The sequence below is a fragment of the Cinclus cinclus genome, chromosome 2 (assembly GCF_963662255.1).
Source record: "Cinclus cinclus chromosome 2, bCinCin1.1, whole genome shotgun sequence".
Taxonomy (NCBI): Eukaryota; Metazoa; Chordata; class Aves; order Passeriformes; family Cinclidae; genus Cinclus; species Cinclus cinclus.
Window position 1 is genome coordinate 49,485,164 of NC_085047.1, and position 21,265 is coordinate 49,506,428.

General features: G+C 39.0%; 1 protein-coding gene across 1 annotated transcript; it reads left to right on the forward strand.

Annotated features, from left to right (window-relative positions):
• Positions 1-10,733: 10,733 nt before the first annotated feature.
• Positions 10,734-19,139, forward strand: POMP (proteasome maturation protein). The gene is made up of 6 exons (XM_062487625.1): positions 10,734-10,788; positions 12,191-12,288; positions 13,053-13,113; positions 15,141-15,242; positions 16,897-16,990; positions 18,646-19,139. The coding sequence occupies exons 1-6, from the start codon at positions 10,786-10,788 to the stop codon at positions 18,711-18,713; spliced, it is 426 nt and encodes a 141-aa protein (XP_062343609.1). The 5' UTR covers positions 10,734-10,785; the 3' UTR covers positions 18,714-19,139.
• The last annotated feature ends 2,126 nt before the right edge of the window (positions 19,140-21,265 follow it).

Below are 21,265 nucleotides of genomic sequence, written 5' to 3' on the forward strand. Positions count from 1 at the left end.
CAGGGCTGCTGTCCCTAGACAGCAGAGGATATATAGCCTTTAAAGAGGACAAAGATTGGCTTTGCTATAAAAGAGCAAGCCACTTCCTGGAGAGGAAGATACAATGATTTTTTAGGAAAATGCAGACACATTGTGAGCTCCAAGGAACAGTGATCTAGAGAGGAAGGAAGAGGCTACAGTGTGAGGACTAAACATTACCTACCTACAAATTTTGTAATTAAGGCTCATAGCCGATTATAAATGACTTCTTGTACAACGTTCACCTAGACGACAAGAAGCAAATACTTTAAGTCTTTATTGTTTTTCTCTTCTGCTTCTCCCTTTCTTGAAAAGAACAACCAACTTTTAAAGTATGCCTGTAATATGGATTTCACTGCTAGTAAGGAAGAAGGCCAAAGTGGAGTATGCATTGCAAGAGAAGAAAAAGGCTCCGTGCTCAGGAAAAGATAAAGAAAGTAAGAGGATATAGAGATAAGCTGATAATGCATGCCATGACTCCATACTTAGACACTGACTGCCTAGGCTCTCAAAGCTTCAAGGAAAATCTGGCACTGTTGTGTTCACAGAATTCATGCAGAAAATAGGAAATGTTTTCCAAAATTTTAATAAGGTATTTTGCAAAGTCAGCAAGTTATGTTTTACTGCAGGAAAATTAGGAAAAGCAAGAAAAATATGTGAGTGGGAGACAATGGAAAACTGTTTTTTAGCTTTCTTGTTTCAGTAAGTAAGCACATAACATCCTTCCTTTGGCTACAAGACAGCTAGGTTTTCTTAATATTTTATTGTGAATAAACACAGATGGAAGTTCAAGGAGTTCTCTTCCATAATTATTGGTGTGGCTTTTGACTGCTGAATAAATGTATTGGGTTGAGATTCTTTCTTTGTAATTCTTCAGCTAATATAATTATTTTAGCAGTATTACAAAGGCTAATGTATTATCATAACTCAGTAGCTTGTGGTTTTAAATGCTAGGAAAGGAAGTGGGGGATAGGACATACATCAAATCCTTTGAACAGAGGAATAATTCTGAAATCTGCTCTTCTCTTTCTTATCGCCTAACATTCACATCTTATTATGTTCAAATATGCCAGACAGTAGTTAATAATAGATAAGTGTATCTAGAATGAGGGCCAAACACATCACTTCAGGCTCCTTATCTCTGTAATCTTCCTTCAGAGGAATTCTCTCCTTCTGGAATCTGAAGCAACTTTTCGGGAAACCACAGTGATACCAAACTCAGTAAGTTATCAGTCCTTACAACATGCAGGAGTTGCCACTGGAAGCAGAGCAGATGAAGATATCGACTGACAGCAGATTTGTTTTTCCATAATATCTGTCATTAGACTAAAGAAAGTATGAGCTCACGGCATATTAGGTATGAAATGATGGATGAATAATTTCACAGGCTTTCAGGAAAACTGTCAGAAAAAAACATTGGGAAATGTATTTTGAAAAAGAATAGTAGATTATTAGAATAGCTTCTCACTACCAGACTAGTAAGAAGCTAGCTGAGATCCCAGAATCACAGGATCACTTAGGTTAGAAAAGACCTTTGAGATCACTGAGTTCAGCCTTCGACCAAACATGACCTTGCCAACCAGACCATGGCACTGAGTGCCACAGTCAGTGGCACTGGCTCTTTCCTTAAACAGCTCCAGGGATGGTGACTCCACCACCTCCGGGCAGCCCATTCCAATGCCTTTTCATCATTACTGGGTGAATTGGTGGGCTCCTGTTGGTAGACATTCACTAACAAGTCTCAAAAAACAAGTATCTTTTTTGGTCTGTCTTTGAGAACCACCCAGGAATGTGCAGAAGCACATACTTTAGGCTGAATCTGAGCACGGCTTCAGGGAATAAACGTGTTGGAAGGCTGAGCTGAGTAAGAGTAATGCAAAATGATAAGTACACTTGATGTAAGTACAACTGTCTCTTTACTTAAAGATTGAAACAATTCTGATCTTTTGAATTTTGGAAGCACACTGGGTAGACTTTGTTTTAATAATCCTTGGGATCAAAACTGGCATAGTGTAGTTATTGCATTTGTGTGGTGAGGCCTGGTGCTTTAGTCTTGTGTTTGTAAAAAAGGGTATGAAATAAGACAGAATAGAAGCACAGTCAAACATATCTACCATTCAGAGAGAGAGAATAGTGGAAATAGCTTATCACCCAATCCCAGTACTATTTTTCAACATATAATGAAAAGTAGGTTGTTTCTCTTGGACACAGAGTAGATCCACATGTTCCCTTTCTACTACAAGAAGAAAAATCTGGCCTCATTCAGCCAAATATTGTGCACTGAGAAGCTACAATCCAGCACATCATTTAGGGCATGATTCTTTTTTATGCTCTTTAGACATAAATATCCCAGAGGAGAAGGCTCCAGACACTCTTCCTTCCTCTTTTTTCAAAGGATTTTTTAATCTTTTCAGGATGGTGAGCGTGCTATTCCCAAAGAAAAGCCAAAAGCTATAGCTTTAACTGCAATCAGCTTTAGTAGGAATCTAGAGGGAAAATCAGATTTGGAAAAAATAATAATAATCATTTTAGTGCAGATATAGCTGTTCTTGACCTTTGGTGTATATCCAATTTCTGGCAAGGGCAGAGGCACCAAAAATGAGTATAATTCCTCAGTTTTCAAGCAGAATGAGAAGGTATGACATTGCAGAAAGACTGAATGGTGATTTTGAAGAAATCTGTAGAACTGGAAATGTCTATTTCCAAGGTGGCAGAAAATTTTAAGAGCCAAATAACCAAAATGTCATAGCTTAGGTGATTCTCATCCTCAGTTCTCAAAGAATCAGCACAGCAATCACAAATCCTACAATAAGGGTTTTCAATACATCTTAAAAGTATTGGTTTTATCTGTTAGCTCATGGTAGAGTTAGGAGTTTTATTTAGGAAAGAGAGAGAAGGAGTATTTTAGACAGTAGGATCGATAATCTGATTATAACAATATGTATAATTTTATAATAAGCTTTGAAGGAGAGTATAATTAGGCATTGGGTGATTGGAAAATAACATAGACTGAAAAAAAGTCAATTTCCAAGAGAAGGCTGTGTCATAACAATAAAATATCCTTGCTTGACTGCAAAAAAAGAAGTTTAGAAAAAAGTAAAGTGCAGATCTTATTGAGTGTAATTTTAGTTTAGTACTTGAGACAACATTATAAGGAAAAATGTTTGAGAAGAAGGGAGGTAATGGTAGGATTGAAATTTGATTAGCATTTTACTCAGAAAACTACAATGAAGTGCCTTGAAATGTGATGATTCAGCATATATTGGAGTCCCTTGGGATCTATTTTTAGGATCAGTCTTATTTATTTCCATAGCTGATGGTCCCTCAAGAAATAGAAATATGTTAATCAAAGTTAATGGTAGCCCAGAAAGTCATGAGGTCTGAAACCAGAGGAACATCAGAATAATCACACATGAATGACGTGAGAATAATAGAAAAGTAACAGAATAAAACAAGATCTTTGACAAGAGATTAAAAAAAAGACTTCCTACAGCAAACTAAGTGTTTGCCAGTCAAACATCTGAGATGAAGAGAAAGTCTGAGAGCATCCTATGAAGCACCAGTGTGAAGCAATTATTAAAAAAACCAAATGTGTTCTTAAACTGTATGAGAGGAATTGTATTACTGTAGCTGCATATTCACTGATGTGACCTCATCTGAAGCACTTTCCTAAGTTTGACTTCTCATGTTCAAGAAAGCAAATTAGAGCATGTTCTGGGAAGGGTTGTTGGGAACATCAAAGGAACAGATGACACAGAGTTTTCTGCACAGAGCCATGTGAGCTAAAAGCCACCAGAACAAAAAGTTATAAAGTGGCTCGGAATGATTTCTGTCCAGACATTAAGTTTTCATGACCAGAACAATGAGGTTCGAGCACAACTTCTTGTAATAAAAACGGTCAGAGAAGAAGGAAGGAAGAGGAATGAGATCAAGTTAACTTAATATTCAAGTTTATTAAGATGTTATGAAAATAATTATACAGCATGGCTCTTTGTAACATCAGTGGACAGGACTTGGTAAGTCAAGAGGAGTCCTTGAATCCAAACGTCTACCTCCTTCCCCCCCTCATCTCCCTTGAGTTTGTATATTGCTTTGATCTGCCCACTCTGATCCTTCACCACAAAGGTATTCACGCAAATTTACTCTCAGAGGAGGATATGACAGTCTGTCTTGAAATGTCCACTGTATATATTTCCCAAATCCTTTCAGGACTGTTTGCTTCTTTGAATAAATGACTTGGGGTTTGTTTTTCCGGTAATCTTCCACAACTTTAAAAACTCCTTCAGAAGAAGAAACCACACAAGTTTTCACAGTTAATTTGTATCTTCTCTGTTCCAGTCTAAATCAAATTATTTTCTTTCTTTCTTTCTTTCTTTCTTTCTTTTTCTTTGTTTCTTTGTTTCTTTGTTTGTTTGTTTGTTTGTTTGTTTCTTTATTTCTTTCTTTTTCTTTGTTTCTTTCTTTCTTTTTCTTTGTTTCTTTCTTTGTTTCTTTCTTTCTTTCTTTCTTTCTTTCTTTCTTTTTCTTTGTTTCTTTCTTTCTTTTTCTTTGTTTCTTTGTTTGTTTGTTTGTTTCTTTCTTTCTTTCTTTCTTTCTTCCTTCCTTCCTTCCCTCTCTCCCTCCATCCCTCCATCCCTCCATCCCCCCTTCTTTCCTTCTTTCCATTGAAGGTCACTCTGAAGCTGATTCACAATCTTCCTTTGCAAAAATAGAGCTAAAACCAGAGAAATTATAGAGAATTTACCCAGCGGCATTATTTTAATTTGTTTTTTTATTGTTAATTTCAGTTCAGTATGTTAAATACAGAACTTCCTACAACTTTGTAATGGTATGTGTTTCAATAACTGTGAAAAAAACTTGTATTGTCTCTTTGCTGCAATATTCTTTACTTAGTGAGTATAAAGCTGCCACTCTTTGAATTCACTGACAGTTTCTGTCAAGAGCATGATATAATATAAACTGAATAGGAACTCTCATTTTAACAAAGTTCCACACACAATCAGCACTTTATGGCAATAAACTGGAGCATAGGAACATGATTTAAGATGTTGGTGTGACACATAAAACAAAAAAGTAATTCATGCTATGGAACGGGTAGCTGTAAAGACTCAGAATTAAGAGATGCAATATGAAGATCAAAACAAGTCAAACCCATTATGTGGAAAACCAGCAGCAAGGAAGTACAAATGAAATCATCGATGGAAAATGTATACTCATAGTTTTGAAAAATAAAAAATTTAAAAATAAAATTTGTGATATGTTATTTTCTCCTTAGAAACAATTAACTTCCAACACCCTTTTCAATATAATATTGTTGAATGCAATAAAAGCTTTTCCTGCAGAAACAGTGGAATACTTGTCCATTACAGAAACAATGTTGTTTTTCGCTCCTTTACTGAACTCCATTCTCCAGTGTGTGGGATCATTGCACCTGTGTGGAGCTCCCTGTAAGTCAAGGAGCCCCTCTACAAGTGTCAGGGTTTGCATGTGAGCTTACTGTAAGCTATGGCCTCTGTCTACTTAGCTGCAAGCAAATTGCATTTTTCTGTCAGAAATGAGTCATCAGATTTAAACCTAAGCCCAAGTCTGGCCAATGTTTGAGAGGCTCGAGACTTATTTCTGATTTTGCTGGCTAAACCTAAGCACTGGCTGGCTCACATCCTGAGGAGTTCAACACATTATTGACTTTGAAGATTCAAGCGTTAACTATTTCTAAGCCAGACACCACCATGATATCCGTGTGCCTAATTCTTAAGTAACACATTGTGGCTGGATCAGAAATTTTGTCACAATTTCATTTTTAAAATAACAGAAAATGCACATGGAAAATATTTTTGATTGACAGTTTCTTAGAGGAAAAAGAAAAAATGTTCTTAGTGATGCATGTATTTTTGCTGAAAACGCCTGCTTTCTGTGCCGAATGCCAACTTTTCTGTTTGGTGATCACGGATTTATTTATCGTAGTCAGCCATAGGAGGAAATTAAGGTGACTTCTGATTATTTAGCTGCTTAATGGATATGGTTATGAGTCAGAGCAGTCTCAGACTCCCCTTTTGCTGCAAAATCTTGTGGGATTTTTTTTCCTGCACAGTAGCAGGACTAGGAAGTAATGTTCCATTCAATTCTTTCAGCTGTGACTACCATTTATTAAATTCAAGGTTTCCCGTAGGAAGACATTCTCACAGGAAATGTGCTCTTAGTCTCATCTATATATTCAGAATGGGTATGCTTCTGGGAGAAAAATCACTCCAGACTGAGGGAAAACACAAAGATATTTTCCTTTGAATTCTCACGAGGGACCTGGTTTCGGACCAGAGGTCCTGACTACGTGAACACTGGCTTGGTTAAACGTTGGACTCAGCCTGAAGGATTAGTTTAATAGTGTCACAGGGAGGTAATAGAGCTTACTGAAAACAGTTGTCAATCCATTAACTTGTAAATAAGCCTACCAGCATTCTGTCAAGTACAGCCCATATAACTTCAGTTGCTGCACAGACCTTACTTTTTTTGTCTTTTGACCTTGTTTTTTTATAATTCTCACAGCACTGCGAGTGAAAAAGTACTCAAATCCAGTCAGGAGCATGTGAGCGAGGTTGAACAGAGGCGGCTGGTGAGCGCCAAGGGAAGCAGGAGTGGAGTGCTCGGGTACTGAGCATCCCCTAGTGACCACCTCTCCCAGTGCAGCATCCTGCTTTTCTGAGTCTGCACAAAGAGCGCAGGGAAGTTCAGGCTGGAAGAGTACAAACAACGGAGTAGTACAAATAAAGCACTCCTTGATTTACAAAAGCACTGGTAAGATGCAAAATAGGTCATCTCTTCGAGAGAACAAGGACTCATTTTTAATCCAAGTATATTACTTGGATTAAAAACACAACTGGCTTCCCCTGTCTGACCCACTAAAAAAGGAATTGAAGACACTTATATAGATATATTATCTTTTCACTAAAATTTCACTGATGACTTATAAATCAGACAACGAAATGAGGGACTGTCAGTATTATTTCCCCACTAGATATTACAGTATGTTGAAAAAGTGTACATTCATATCAAGATCCTGATGTTCTTTTTCCGGTCACCTATTGGACTGCTTGCTGCTTTTGAACAGTGAGAATGGGAACGTTTTAAAGAAGATCCTACAAACTGTAGATTTTGCTGGTAAACAAACAGGAAAAAATAAAATCCTCCAGCAGTATGTGGGATTTGTGTGTGTGTGTGTGTGTGTGTGTGTGTGTGTGTGTGTGTGTGTGTCCCTGCAACAGTAACTTTTTTCTAAATACTTTCACCAGCTTCAGGAAAGGGTGGGTTAGAGACAGGGGTTTCCTGAGCCCTTTCAGAACATGGCTTTAACGAAGCCGTGTGTTCAGAAGAGCCCCTAGAGAGTCTTGTTTTGGAACAGTCTGACGCCTACACGTTATTATCTTTGCTACGTTTTGCAGTTTTGTGTGAAATTTATTTTTAATCTTTAACAAAACATGCCCCTGTTTATCTTAAATTCAGAAAAGGTTTAATAATGTAAAACAAAATAACTTTTTAAATAATTAGATTTACAATGAATGCCAAAACATAAAAGTATAAAGCAAGTTAACAAGAAAGGAGTTCTTAAAGATCAAAGAAAATGTGTTTATTTGATTTTATTAAAAACAAATAAAAAGTACTTTCACTTCAACAAGTCATAACTGGCTGTTGACAAAAACCAGTTAAAGAGTTTCTCAGCACCACAGGATAAATGTTTTCTTCTGATAGAGGTTCACGTAGTCAGAACAGATTGCTGACACTGATACGTCAAAAGAATTATATTTTGAAAAGTGACAAAGCTGCATCCATATTAAAAAACATGGATACAATGACAAGTTTCCTCAGAGAACATACTCCTTTTGCAGCCTTTGCCCTCCCTCCCCCTTCACCCCCCCCCCCAAAAAAAAAAATAGGATTGAGGTTAGGGTTAGGTAGCAAAGGCTTCCCCATACAGGCCTGCTCTACCCATGGAAGAGGAGATCTGTGGAAGCCAGCTGTCTTCTGGGAACTCTACTGCTATGTCAAAGCACATTTTGAGCTAATCTTGTGCCTCTGTGACAATTTTTGAATCCACCTTTCTTCCAGAGGCTTCAGTGGGAAATGTACAGACCTCCCATGAAATGATGCCATGCTGGGATCCAGGCAAGAGAAAGCAAAGTAACTGAAACTGGAATTTGCTTTAGGTCAGGCTATCTAAGCTATGTTTAATGAGTTTTTTTGGTTTTTAATTCACATTTAACTGATAAAAGAGCATTTGAGCAATATAATATTTTTAAGAAGAGTAAACACTTCCCTTGTTTCCGAAAGATAAAAGTATCCACAGTCTAAGGATAGCTTGAATCTTCATTGAAGGTCCACAGCTAAAAGACCAGATTTGACATTCCAAAAAATCTGTGGTAAAAAATACCCAGAAAACACTTGAAACAGTCACATAATTCAAACCTCCTTTACACAAAGTGAAGAACACAAATTCTCAAAAAAATCCAAACATTTGGAGTTTATCTTTAAAGGCAACATGAGAAATTAATTCTCCTCACTTTATGGAAGTCAACAATTTAGAGGAGCTATAGTTATTTTCACACTAATTTTAAGGTATCACATCCTCTTAAAAGAGTGTCCCCAGACAAGAAGGCCCCTTTAGCAATTGCAGTCACTGCATCTCACTTTCTATTGTCCGCCAGGGAGATGCCTTCAGGAAGAGTATCCAGCCCTGCAGCCAGCACTGCTCCCTGGAAGGGTGGTTTCAGCACACAGGGCTGCTGTGCCTGGTGCAGTGCCCGTGGGCTCCTGCCCGCACTCTGGTGATCCCTGTGTCGGTGAAATCACCTGCAACATGCAGAGCAGCCATACCCACTCTTTCTGAGGTGTCAGGGTTCTCATCGCTCCCCACAGGCTCTCATTTCTGATCCCAGGTTTGGTCAGCCTGACAATTGCTCCTGCAACTCCTATTTATTTGCAGTGGGGCTGCAAAGAGGCACCCAATCATCCACTGTCGAGATGCTCACTCTAAGACTGTTAAAGCAAAGCTGATTGTGAAAGAAATCAAGCCGTGCTCCAATTTGAAATACTTGGTAATCTGATGAAAAAAAAAATACATGTGTGATTTTTGTTTATGTCTGGAAGTTTTCCCTAGTGTGAAAGCCTCTAAAGGAAAACCAGTTCTTTCTTGCAATGTATGTCCTTTTATGTTATGCAGCCTAGACTGTGGATCGCAGTGATGTCAAAAATGTACATAGAGTGATTGCATCCTGTCTGTATCCTGCAAGAAGGACTTTGAAAGTTAGATGTTTCATCTCTACAGTCATATCCTGATCAACAAACTCAGTCAATAAATAAATACATTTAGTGACAAAACCTAGTATTCTGTAAGCTGCAGTTAAACAGGAACTTGATTTGTTTTTTGTATTCACATCTATTCTATAATAATGAATCCAGCACCACAATAACCAAGTACCCATTATAATTATAAGATCAGAGAAACCTTTGTGGTACCCATTTTCCTAAAAAATTATTTTAAAAAACTCCAGTCCTCCTTCTCATTCTTTTGAAGTTTTTGTTTTAATCCTAAGACTTAAATACAAAGGCCAGAACTTGGGTTGAGAATGGGAGGGGGGTTTAAGAGGTATACAGAGATTGCCCAAGAAAGAGTAAAATGGATTATAAAGTGTACTTTTTTCTTTTTTTTACAAATCTGAGTGCCATAAAAACACATATAGAATTCCTGCTTAAATATTGCCTCTGTGTCTGTGTGAGACAGAGTGATGGTGTTTAATTGTCACATATAGAAATTTACAAAAACAGGTCAATTTGGGTTAAAAAGTTAAAGGGTTGAACGAGCTAGACATCTCAGAAGAAATATAAAAAACAGATATCCCAGATATATGGAGCTGTGCATTGAAATATACGGAAAACTCTCTGGAAGCATCACTGCCTGGTTTCACCATCTCGGGTTGCCAGCACTGTGATGCTTTTGGTGTCACCCAAGCAGTTTTTGTTGCCTGTGGCAGAGCAGGACAGGGTGGGTTTGACCGAGAGCAGCTCCCCACACCAGACACCACAGACACGGCTGCTGTGGGAAGGTGTTAGTCAACTTCGGCTCCTGCTTGGGGCCACGGTGGCACTGAGACAGCTGGGCTTTGCTGGCATGTGACAACGACCTGGAGTTTTAGCCTGGAAAAGGAGAGGCTGAGGAGAGACCTTACTGCTCTCTACAACCTCCTTGAAGGAGGGCGCAGCCAGGTACGGCCAGCTCTTCTCCCAGGTAACAAGCGACAGGAAAAGAGGAAAGGGTCTCGGGTTTTGTCAAGAGAGGTTTAGGTTGGACATGAGGAGGAATTTATTCACAGAAAGGGTGATTTAACATCGGAATGGGCTTCCCAGGGAGGCGGTGGAGTCGCCATCCCTGGAGATGTTTAGGGAAGCACTGGATGTGGCACTCAGCGCCATGGCTTTGTTGACATGGCGGTGTTCGGTCACAGGTGGGACTCGCTGGTCTCACAGGTCTTTTCCAACCCGGCTGATTCAGCGCTTCTGCGAACAGCGCCTTCAGTTTACAAGACACAGCCCCGAGAGTAAGAACGCACCGGCGCCCACACGAACGACTCAGCCCCACCCCACCCCGAGACGCCATCGCACCCCTCCCCTCAGCAGCCCCATTCTCCCGCGGGCCCGCCCCTCGCGCGGTGACGCACCGGGGCGGGGCGGAAGTGAACGGGCGGCGGCGGAAGTGGCTGCGCGCGTCGGGGGCTCACGATGGTGAGTGCGGGCCGCGGCGGCGCTGGGCGGGCGGGGGTGTCCTTGTGCCGGACCGCCCTGGAGCGCACCGCATCGGACGTCCCGCTCGGCGCCCCCTCCCGCTAGATCCTCCTCCCCTCACCCTCTCAGGGTCCCCGCGGGCAGCGGGGCCGTGCTGAGTCACGGGGGTCCGGCGCGGCCATGGCGGACTTCTTCATAGGCGCGGGGGCCGGGAGGCGCGCAGGGCGCGTGGCGGCTGTGGTGAAATTCCTTCCCTGGCAGCAGGGCGGGACGGGGAGCCCCGGCGGTCCCCAGCTCCCGGAGAGGGAGGTCACGCTGGGCCCTCCGTGGTGGGCATGGCGCTGGGACCGCCTCAGACGGGCCGGGCACTGGTGTGACTCGAGAGCGTTGCTTCTGGGGAGCGTTTCGTGGTTTTCTCCATGAATTTAACTTTGATCTTCCCTCTTGTCGCGTACCCCAGGTGTCGTATCTCTTTAATGCTTTCATTTACAGCAGTCTCGCAGAGGTCTGGTCAGTGCTGAGTGTGTAAATTGGTAGATGCTTTATGTGCATGTAACAGCAGGCACGTTGGAACTGTCTTACAGTTATTGTGTTGCTGAGAGCTCACATGTTGGTGCAAAAGATCCTAACTGTAAGCATGAGTTTTCTGCTGGATCTGACAGTGCTGCTGGGGGAAACCCTTGCACTGAACTGCTCATCATTGTCACTTTCCAGAGATTATTGCTGTCGCCTCCTGTTTTTTAGACACTGCCCTGTTGGTGGAGCAATTTTTATGAACAATCCTAAAATCACTTCAATAAATTCGGCTAGGTTAGAGTGAAATTAGGGGACTAGGTTACTAGTAAGCCATACTTAGTAAGTCTGTGGACTTCTGGTGATCCACTACAAGTTGCTGTTTTCCTTTAATTTTGAAGTTAACTGGCACACTAGACTGCTCAAATACACCTTTTCCTCCTTATGGCAGCCTCAAACCATGGCTAAATTTGATCTTGTATCAGTATTGCAGTAAATAAAAGAATGCTCTTTTCTGTCCTGTCAGTTGTCAGGACTTGCCTCTTTCCAACCCTGCAGCCCGGGGTGGGAACAAACAGGGGTTATATTGTGAGTTTAACTTGGTCTGAGTAAACCGGATCCAAAAATACTGTCAGTACCTTTAGTTTTTGTCAGACTCTCTGGAAGACTTCTGTATTAGGTGTTTGTGTGTGTTTTTGTTTAGAGTTTCTTTAAAATAAAGGCAAAAGTCTAGGGCTTGTCTAGGAACAGTTTAGTACTTTAAGGAATCTTTGACCACTTCCTGTTATTTGGCTGGCCTATTGGCCCATACAGAAGTGGTCTGGTTCTCTTGAAGTAATTATATTCTCTTTTTTTTTTTTTTTTTTTTCCCCCCTCCTTTCTTTTCCAGAATTCCAGAGGCACTACTTCTCTGTTGAAGGATAGTATCTCATTTACAGAAGTTTCAGCTTCAGGGCTATTTGAAGGTCATGATCTTCTGCGCAGAGGGTACGCTTTACTTTTGCTTCCTGAATTGTGTCATAGACAGTGTTGAACTTCAGTATATGTTAAATGCTGGCTTTTTACAGAAGTTTCTTGCAAGGTGTGTTGCAAACAGGTGTTTACCTCTGTGATACTGTTCTTTAGAAAAGAAACAGCAAAGTATTGATAATTGTGAGATATCGAGTAGTTTTAACGTACATGTATCTTAAGTGCATCATAACACTGTGGGAAATTCTTAGTTTCAGCATTGGGACAAACCCCAAAAGTAATATAATAAAAATAGTTTGGAGTTTGCCATTGTTTTGCACGAGTGCAAAACTTACGTCTCTGTGTTGGGTCATGAATCCAAAAGAAGTTTATGGAGTGTAAAATGCCATACAACTGGCATTAGGGGGAAGGTGTGTACAACATTGCATTGCAAAAGCTTGGAGACTTCAAAATAACATGCAGTGTAGCTTGGACATAATTAAATCTATAATAATTTCATTTATTAATATTTTCATCTCTTTCTGAAAGGAATCGAGGAAGAAAAACACATTCTGTTTTGTCAAGCATAAAGGATGTTTGAAACTTTTTCTTCTGGTAGTGCTGTAGTTAGAGGTTTTACTTGCTGTTTCACTATTAATCTTTTTTTATTTTCCTGTAGTTCAGACTTTGCTAGTTGTGTCTCTGTGGGCTCGTGTTTGTATTGGAGTTTGGTTTTGAAATGCAACTTAAAAAACATATCCCATTTATTTTGAAGTTAATGTCTTTTCTACTTGTTCTTCCAGCTTTACAAGTGTGAAAAATGAATTGTTGCCCAGCCACCCACTGGAGCTGACAGAAAAGAATGTAAGCATAACATCAAATGTAGCCATCTTCACTCTTAACTAATTACGAAGTTCACATTAGCAGTGTGTTTATCTGGGCTGCTTTGTGCAGTAGCAAGTAATGAGCAGGGTCTTTAACAGAACAAAGGCATTCAACAATAGTAGTATATTATTTATACAAATAGCATTGTCAGCAAGTCTGTTTAATATTAATCTCTTACTTAGATCTCTCCCCACTTCAAGTGTGTAAGCAGGCTTCCAAGTAGGGGCTTGTGTGATCAGGTTTAGTCATCTAAAGAGTGTGTGTGCAGCCACCATAGGTAGGCCAGGGGCACACTTGTCCTCCCATTTTGTCTGTAGATTTACAATCCGTCTTCGTTTGCAGACTTTCAGCCTGTGAACGTGTACATATTTTCCCATAAATTGCTCAGTCCCATCTGGATGTTTTACACCAACAATTCATCATAGGTGTTTGCAATCTTGTCTGGCTCAGTTTTTGCTCGTGGACCATTACAAGTGGTCTGGGGGAGGTACAGGGAGGCCAGACTTGCTGTTTGAACTGAGTATCTCTGGTGCCTGTTCTGTCAGTGCAGAAGATATGATGTATCAAACTGTCCTGAAGCAAAGATGTTATTTTGATAGAATGTTCCAAATTGGAAAATTAAACAGTGGAACCAGGTCTAACTGTAATGTCTAATATATTGTAATTTTAGCCATTGTTAGTGTCACCTTGCATTAAAAGGATGATGTTATTGTGATGCCAGACTTGTGAGCTTATTTATAAATACTGTAAAAGTTTCAGAGCTATTTGTTTATTGATTTTTTTAAAAACTGATTGCTATAACTTAGTTTTTAACTCAGTTCTTGCCATACAAAGCCTGCATAATTAGAAGACCACATGCTAAAGAGAGAAAAATGCACAAAAATAAAATATGCTGTGTAATCTCCTAAGAGCTATGTGAGTCTTCTAAAATGTTTCTCCCACATTTGGTTAATTTTTCTGTAAGTTTAAGGCCAGTTTAAGAATAATTTTCATGTACATTTGAATGGGAAAATACTTAACTTAGTCTGATATAGTAATTTTTTTTTTTGCTGATGTCAGTGTTAAAAAGGTTTTCCAGGTAGCACTGGTAGAAACCAAATGTTTCTGCTATCCAAAAAATCCTTCCCTCTATAAAATAAAAGAAATGGAAGAATAATGTAACCAGAATTATAATATTAGGATGAGGCATATAAATAGTATTTCCTTTTAACTTGTGAAGAGTTTTCAGTATAGATTATTACAAAGAAAATACTTGTTATGTCTTTGACTTGTATTTTTCTGTTGGTTTTTGAGATACCTTTTCATAAATGTGTTCTCATAATAATAGGCTTTTGTCATGGTGATGGAGTACAGCTTTTAAAATTAGAGATTTGATTTTTTTTGGTTATTTAAGCTTAACCTTAAGCACAACTTACTTCTTTGTACTCCAGTGTACATGAGTGAGCACTTTTTCTTTTAAAAGCCTCTACTAAATAGATTTTCTTTGTCTTACTGGTAAGTTTGAGAGCATTTGGAAAAAATAAGAGTTTTCATTTACTTTTCACAATCATAAGGAGTGTAAGTGGTGCTCTGTTTTCCTTCTTGATCAGAAAAGAGGTACATCAAGTGTTTTCAAGTAGTCTTTGAGGACTAAGTAATGACATCAAATTGGTTTTTGTGATCTTTAAACTGGACTAAGCTTCCTATTCATCCAGACAATGTTGTTGTAAAGTAGTGCAAAACCATACCACTTGGTGGTGTTACATCTCCTGATTATCAAAAATAACAAAATAAAATTTCTGCTCTTAAGTTGGAATAAAATACAGCAAAAAATAATTTCAGCTTCATAGAACAAATCCTACTGCACCACTTTTTCCTGTACGCTTGAGACATGTTTGATGGTATCACTGAATTTTTTCATACAAATGTGAGCAGGTTCTTTTAAGTAGGATGTCACAAATGTCTTCTATGGCTGTACTTTAAAGTAACTTTTTTCTGAAAAAAAAAATCAGTATTGTTTGTGATAGTTTCAGTTAAATCAAGATAAAACAAACTTTGCCACACTGAGAAACATCCAAGGAATCCATGCACCTTTAAAGCTGCAGATGGAATTCAGAGCAGTGAAACAGGTAGGCATTTTTATCCAACTGGTATATCTTGCACCATTTGAAAAAATGTTTATCCTGAAGCATGCTTTCAGAGACACATCTTTCTTTGTTGAGATACCTTATGTTTCCAAAATAAATTAATTCTCTGTTAAAAAACTGCTGCTAAAAATGCTGAACCAAACCGTGCATTTACTAGTTTTTAGAACAGTCAGTGTGCTAAAAAGCCTTTTAACTTTTATTGGTTATTTGGTGAAGTGGTAACTGCTTTAGCTTTGCTGTGGAATAGCTTCCTGTCAATGTCAGAGAAAAGCAGGAGGAATTAATTCCTAAAATTAATACTCTCCCCTGCAGAACATATGGCCTTCATGAGAAGGAGTCTCTGCAGCTCTAGGGAAAAGAGACTTAGGGGTCTGAAGGAGGTAGTGATTTGGGAGTCTATGTAAAGTGAAGCCCGAAACAGAGTTTGCTGTGTGTTTGTTGTTCCTCAGCCTTTGTTGTAAGATCAAGGGAGGTCTGCAGGGAGTTGAGTTCAAAGGTTTCAACTCTTAATTGAGAAGCTGAGTCCGTCTCCTTTTCCTTCTTTTCTCCTAGGATTGAGGGTAGCTGGAGAAAAGGAAACATAGAAAGCTCACTGGTCCTAGTAAACTTTTTTTTGTCTTCTTGAAGGTTGTAAAGCTACTAAGAGTAGGTTTTCCAAGTGGGTTAGAGCAATTCTGTACTCTGAGTGATGAGGTGCTGCTAAACTGTAGTGAGCTGCATTAAGCGTGGCAGAAGTTACTGGTCCTGAAGATGTCAAAGTCAGAATGTGAGATATGAAAACATCCCTTGGTCTCAGCTGTGCTGTCTTGAGGAGTCTTTTTCCTGACTAATATTAGCACATTGCAGAGAATGAGGAAGGTGAGGATATCCTCTTAGACTATCTCCATAGGTGGTTTTGGGAGATGGGTGGGGGAAATACAGTAATCAGAAGGGTTTTCACTTCCAGATTCATGTTGGGTATACAAGTTTTCTTGTGGTTTAACTGAAGCATCTCTAGTAGTAGTGAACGCATTCTCAGAATATTTATGCTCTGAAATCAATGTGTGCCACTTGAAATTTTCTAGGAAATACTGTGAGTGAAGGGTACAGGAAACTGTTGAAAGTAACTGGGAGTGGACTTGAAGCTTCAGAATTGGTTGAGATTGGATGATTTAGATTCATTAAAAGGAGGATTATGTTTGAATGGGAAAGTCAATATAGCTCTTTCACTTGTATTCCTGATCTGTGTCAGAGGTGTAGGAAGCTTAGAATGTAGTTTCCAAACTGCAGTATACATCAGTTACCCAGTACTGACCTCGGGATGTGGAGGTTTGCAGTGAACATCCCCAACTTTATATGAGAGGAGTTTTACCGAGGAGACAGAAATTACTTAGTTATTTTCTAAAGTGCAGTATTTGCTGTACTACCTACACGCCAGTGAAAACTAAAAATCTATTAGAAGGCTGTTCTTTTGAGACTGATAGGCAAAAGATAGTGATGATTGTGTATCTTTGTGTGTCAGTAGTTCTCTTATTCCAGTGTTGTTTTTTCTGCCTGTTGACTTTTCTCAGTCACTTCAGACTGAGAAATCCAAATATGACCCCTTTCTATTTCAGACTTGCAGAAACTTCAACTCTTGCTTGAACTCTTTTTACAGGTCCAGCGTCTACCATTTCTTCACAGCTCAAACATGGCAATGGATATTTTGAGGGGAAATGATGAATGCATTGGTTTTGAGGATATCCTTAATGGTAAATACTTTCTGGCTTTAATGTTACAGAAGCATTTAAAGGTAAAGTTTGGGAGCCGTGAAGTTCTTTGCGTCTACTGAACAAGAGGATTAAACTCCCAAAATACAAAGAACAAAATTAAATCCTAAAAACAAAAAGCACTGGGGAAGGAGAAATAAATGTAATTTAGCTGTAAGTTATGTGGAAATTATTCTGAAATACTGAGCAAAACAGTATTTGCTTGTAGGCTGGGTTTCTAAAGGAGTAGATTATGCATGTAGCTTGTATGCCTCTTTCCTCAGAAACTTTTTGTCATGCAGAGGTTACAAAGTTTTTAAGTTCTGTAATTAAGGAGAAATGTTGGAGAAGAGGTACAGAACTAATGAAATAGATACTTAGCAGGGGAAATGCTCCCTCAAACTCAACAGGCTGCAGTTAACATGGTAGCCTGCTGACTATTAGTATGTGTGGAATGGCATAAACCTGGAAAAATAGCTTTTGAACAAATTATTTCCAGCTGGTACTTAAGGACATGGGAGGAGGCAGAAAATATTATGGAAAGATGTAGAGAGTATGTTGAAGTGGCATTGGAGAATGGAAATAGCTGGGGAGATAGGAAGCTGGAAATAATGGAGGAACAAATCTGAATCTAGAGGCATGGTGTAAATCTGAGGTTATTTTCTGATATTGGTATACAGGGACCAAGAGAAGAAATCTTGGGCTATTGTGGTTCCACAGGGGTACAGCAGTGTCAAACGTAATTTGTAGAAATTTGGTTATTTACTATTGCTCACAACAAAATGTTAGATTTTTATGGAGTGAGTGGGTTACAAATGTTTTTGGTAAGGTTTTATTTATCAGGAAGTGGACTAGATATTTTTGTTGTCTCTGGAGTAATCAGAAGCATTAGTAAGTCTTATTTATGGAAAGAAAACATGTTTGATGCACCCATAAAGAAAAGTGTATTTCTTCCAAATAGTCACAACACATGTTCTGGCTCTGGGTTTGTTTTTTGTTTTTTGGGGTTTTTTTATATTTTTTTTAAATTTTAATCTTTTGTGTAGAAAAGCAGTTCATACTGTCAGTATTGGTCTCTGTTGTGTCCTCTGCACATTCCTTGGTAGCCTTTGAGTACAGGGGCTAATACCAGCCATACTTTACAGAATGGAGGAAATCTCAGAGATATTTACGGATGTAGAATTTCTGTGAAACTACACAGCTGGGTGGAGAATAGAAACCAGGAGTATGTCCCAGCTAACAGAAGGGAGGAATATGAACTCCTGTTGTGCAGAGAAGTGTTGGAAAGAGCTGTAGAGCAACTATGGAGAAAAGCTTCAGTCAGACTTGAGTTTTCTCAAACACTAAACTTGTAACGTAATCCCTTTGAGATTCAGGCAGTTGGAGTCTGCACTTATGCAGAACTCGTTGGTTTTATTTGAAATGTGCGTGTGTCCTTATGACAAGGTCTTCCACAATACATGTTTGTTCTCTGTTCAGTGCTTAGGAAAGAGATTTGAGTTGCAGATCTGCAGATCTGCACTCTGCAACACTGTCAAAAATCAGTTAACTAACTGTTGCATTAAGCCTTACAATGAAAAGAGATGTTCACCTTCATTAGTTGTTGGTCTTTGTAGCTTTGTAAAGGTCTCATGCCATCTTAACTTTTCTTTTTCCAGATCCTTCCCAGAGTGAGGTTATGGGAGAACCACACATGATGATGGAGCACAAGCTTGGTTTATTGTAACAAAATATACTTCGCAAAAATGTTTAGTGTGTGTCTTTCTAGTGCAGATCTAAGTACATGGTACTAAATTGACTCTCGAAGTGTTAAGCAGACCTAGTTTTCACTTGCCTTGCTTAATGAAAAGGCACATTAAATGTTTCAAGTCTCTAAATTGTTCTGTGCTTGTTATCAATTGTACACATGTCCTGTAACTAGGTGGTTTAAATAATGCCTTTTCATGAACTGCTCAGGACAATAGCTTCTTAAATATGAAGTATGATATATGTATACTAGAAATTCAGAAATACCCAGGCATTTTAAAACTGACTACTGTGGTAAATGCATTTAATGGGGGAAGAGGAAGGTATTTTCTGTTGCATAACTCTTTGTTCATGAAAATTTCCATACACTTTTTAAACTATTGAATAAAAGTTTGCTATAAATGCTGTTGCGTTCAAAAATATATTTAATCCTAAATCAAGAACCTCTTATCCATGACACAGTGTTGTCCCTTTTATCTTTAAAGATCTTTAACTTTGGCATTGCCAGTTATGTATGTTGTATCCATCTCTTGACACCTATTTATGAGTGAGCTATTAAGCTTTTATGTGGAATTGGAAGTATTTCTGTAAGAATGAGATTGAAGGTCTAGATTTTTTCATGTGTGTCCCTGAGAGGGTATTTTGGTTTCTGAAAGTAGAAGCAAGTTCCACTTGGGATTTAATGAGATGTTTTAAAATCTGTTTGAACATAATCCAAAAGAGCACTCCCAGGTCTAGGTATTTTAGTATTAAGGAAGAATGTAGAATTATGAAAGTACCTAATAAAGCTGCTGCAGTAAGAACATGAGGATATGGTGGTGGTACAAATGCAGAAAAAACTATTTGTGGGTTTATGAAAATCAGATCTTAATTAAGGAAGAATGGGAGATTTATACTTAAATGCACCTTTTAAAGGAGCAGACTACTAGAAGGGTTTTAGTGTGTCTAAATGGTTTTATTTATTAAATTCAGGGTTGTAACAACTATTTCTGGTGTTATATGTGTATATGTTATATCAATCCTGCAAGGCAGCTAATGCAATGTGGCATATCAGGGAAAAAAAAAAAAGTCTGTGATTCAAAAAAATGTTATCTATTGTCAGATACGAAGAACTTGAAACAGTATTTGTAAAACAGGAACTGTCATTATTCAGCAGGTGTTGTTGACTTGGTTAAATGTAATTAGTGTTCTGCTGTAGATAATTTTAGCAAGAATGTTGCTATAAACCTCTTTCCACAACTGCAAACATTCCATGTGCTTTTCAGTGGGCTTATACCTACTACAAATTCCCTATCAATGTGGGCCAAAGCCTCTAGCTTCTGTCCTGTGAATTTTATAGGGCTTTTATGTGCAAAACACTGCAGCATTCTGGAAACATTAGGATGACAGTATGATTGGTCTTATTTGTTGTTATATTTAAACTTGTTTAATTTAAGAAGTGAAACTTCTAAAATTTTCATTCACTTGAGACTTGTAGAGATTAGAAGCTTGTGCTATGCAGTACGAGCTGTTTGTTTTTTTTTTTTTCCTTAGGGAGATTAAACAGAGGATCAGTAAATTGAACATGCAGTGTAGACCTACCCACATTTTTGTTTTCCACAGTTGTCCTTGTCCTTTTGTGAGCTGATAGTCTTTATTAAATATCAGAGGTGGCTGCTGTTTCATAATTGACAAGTTCCTCTGCAGTTTTGCGTAAATCAAAACTAAACTGTTGTTACAAAGCAAGCTTGGGTTTCAGTAGACTTTGTACTGCTCAAGGCTCAGGCCAGAAAAGCTGAGGGATTACATTGCCAGGTCTGGGATAAGTTAAAGGTGCTGGCATGGACTTCTAGGAGGTCTGCCATTTTACCAGCACTGTTTAAGAAAACAGGGAGCCATCCAATCAGACACAGTTACTGGTACCTTGCAGCTCCCCACTTCAGTGTATTGAGCTGGTTGGCCTTCCCTAATGTCTGTTGCCTGAAAGATGGATGCTGTTGCATCTGAACAAAACTATATTAAGACAAGTAATTTACTAGAGTTTCTCATTAGTACAGTGTAGAACCAGAAGCAGATTAGGAGGCTGCATGCAATTTCTAGGTGGTTTTGTTCAATTATTAGTATACTTTGTAATAATCTTGGGTGAGATCAAGCCATATTCAGAACCAGGAAGTTGCACTGTTCATTATGTCTGTAAGGAAGCTAATCCTAGGGTTTAGCAAGGCTGGAAAGCAAATAGTATGTGTAAGAGGCCTGTGTGAGAATTTATGCTGTTAGTAGAGAAATGGAGGTCAAGCAGGACTGAGGCAAAAAGCTCTTGAGGTAAAAAGGAAGGGTTACATTTTCTCACTGCTGTAAGGGGCTGGCTGTGGACTTCCTGCCCCAGCCCATTCTTCCCATTTTGTACAAGCCTCATTCTGTGAAGCAGGTGCTGCATGGAGCAACCCACAGAGGCAGCTAATTGGGTGTGCTCAGCACTGGGGCTGGCACAGATCTGGCCTGGGTAAGGGGAGGAAGGCACTTCCAGCTCTGCTGCTCTGACAGGTGCAACAC

What these genes read in the sequence shown, in the direction of transcription:
- POMP (XM_062487625.1), top strand. An exon ending in CATGATCTTCTGCGCAGAGG is followed by an intron (nt 12,289 to 13,052) that starts GTACGCTTTACT and finishes TTGTTCTTCCAG; the next exon opens with CTTTACAAGTGTGAAAAATG. An exon ending in AATTCAGAGCAGTGAAACAG is followed by an intron (nt 15,243 to 16,896) that starts GTAGGCATTTTT and finishes CTCTTTTTACAG; the next exon opens with GTCCAGCGTCTACCATTTCT.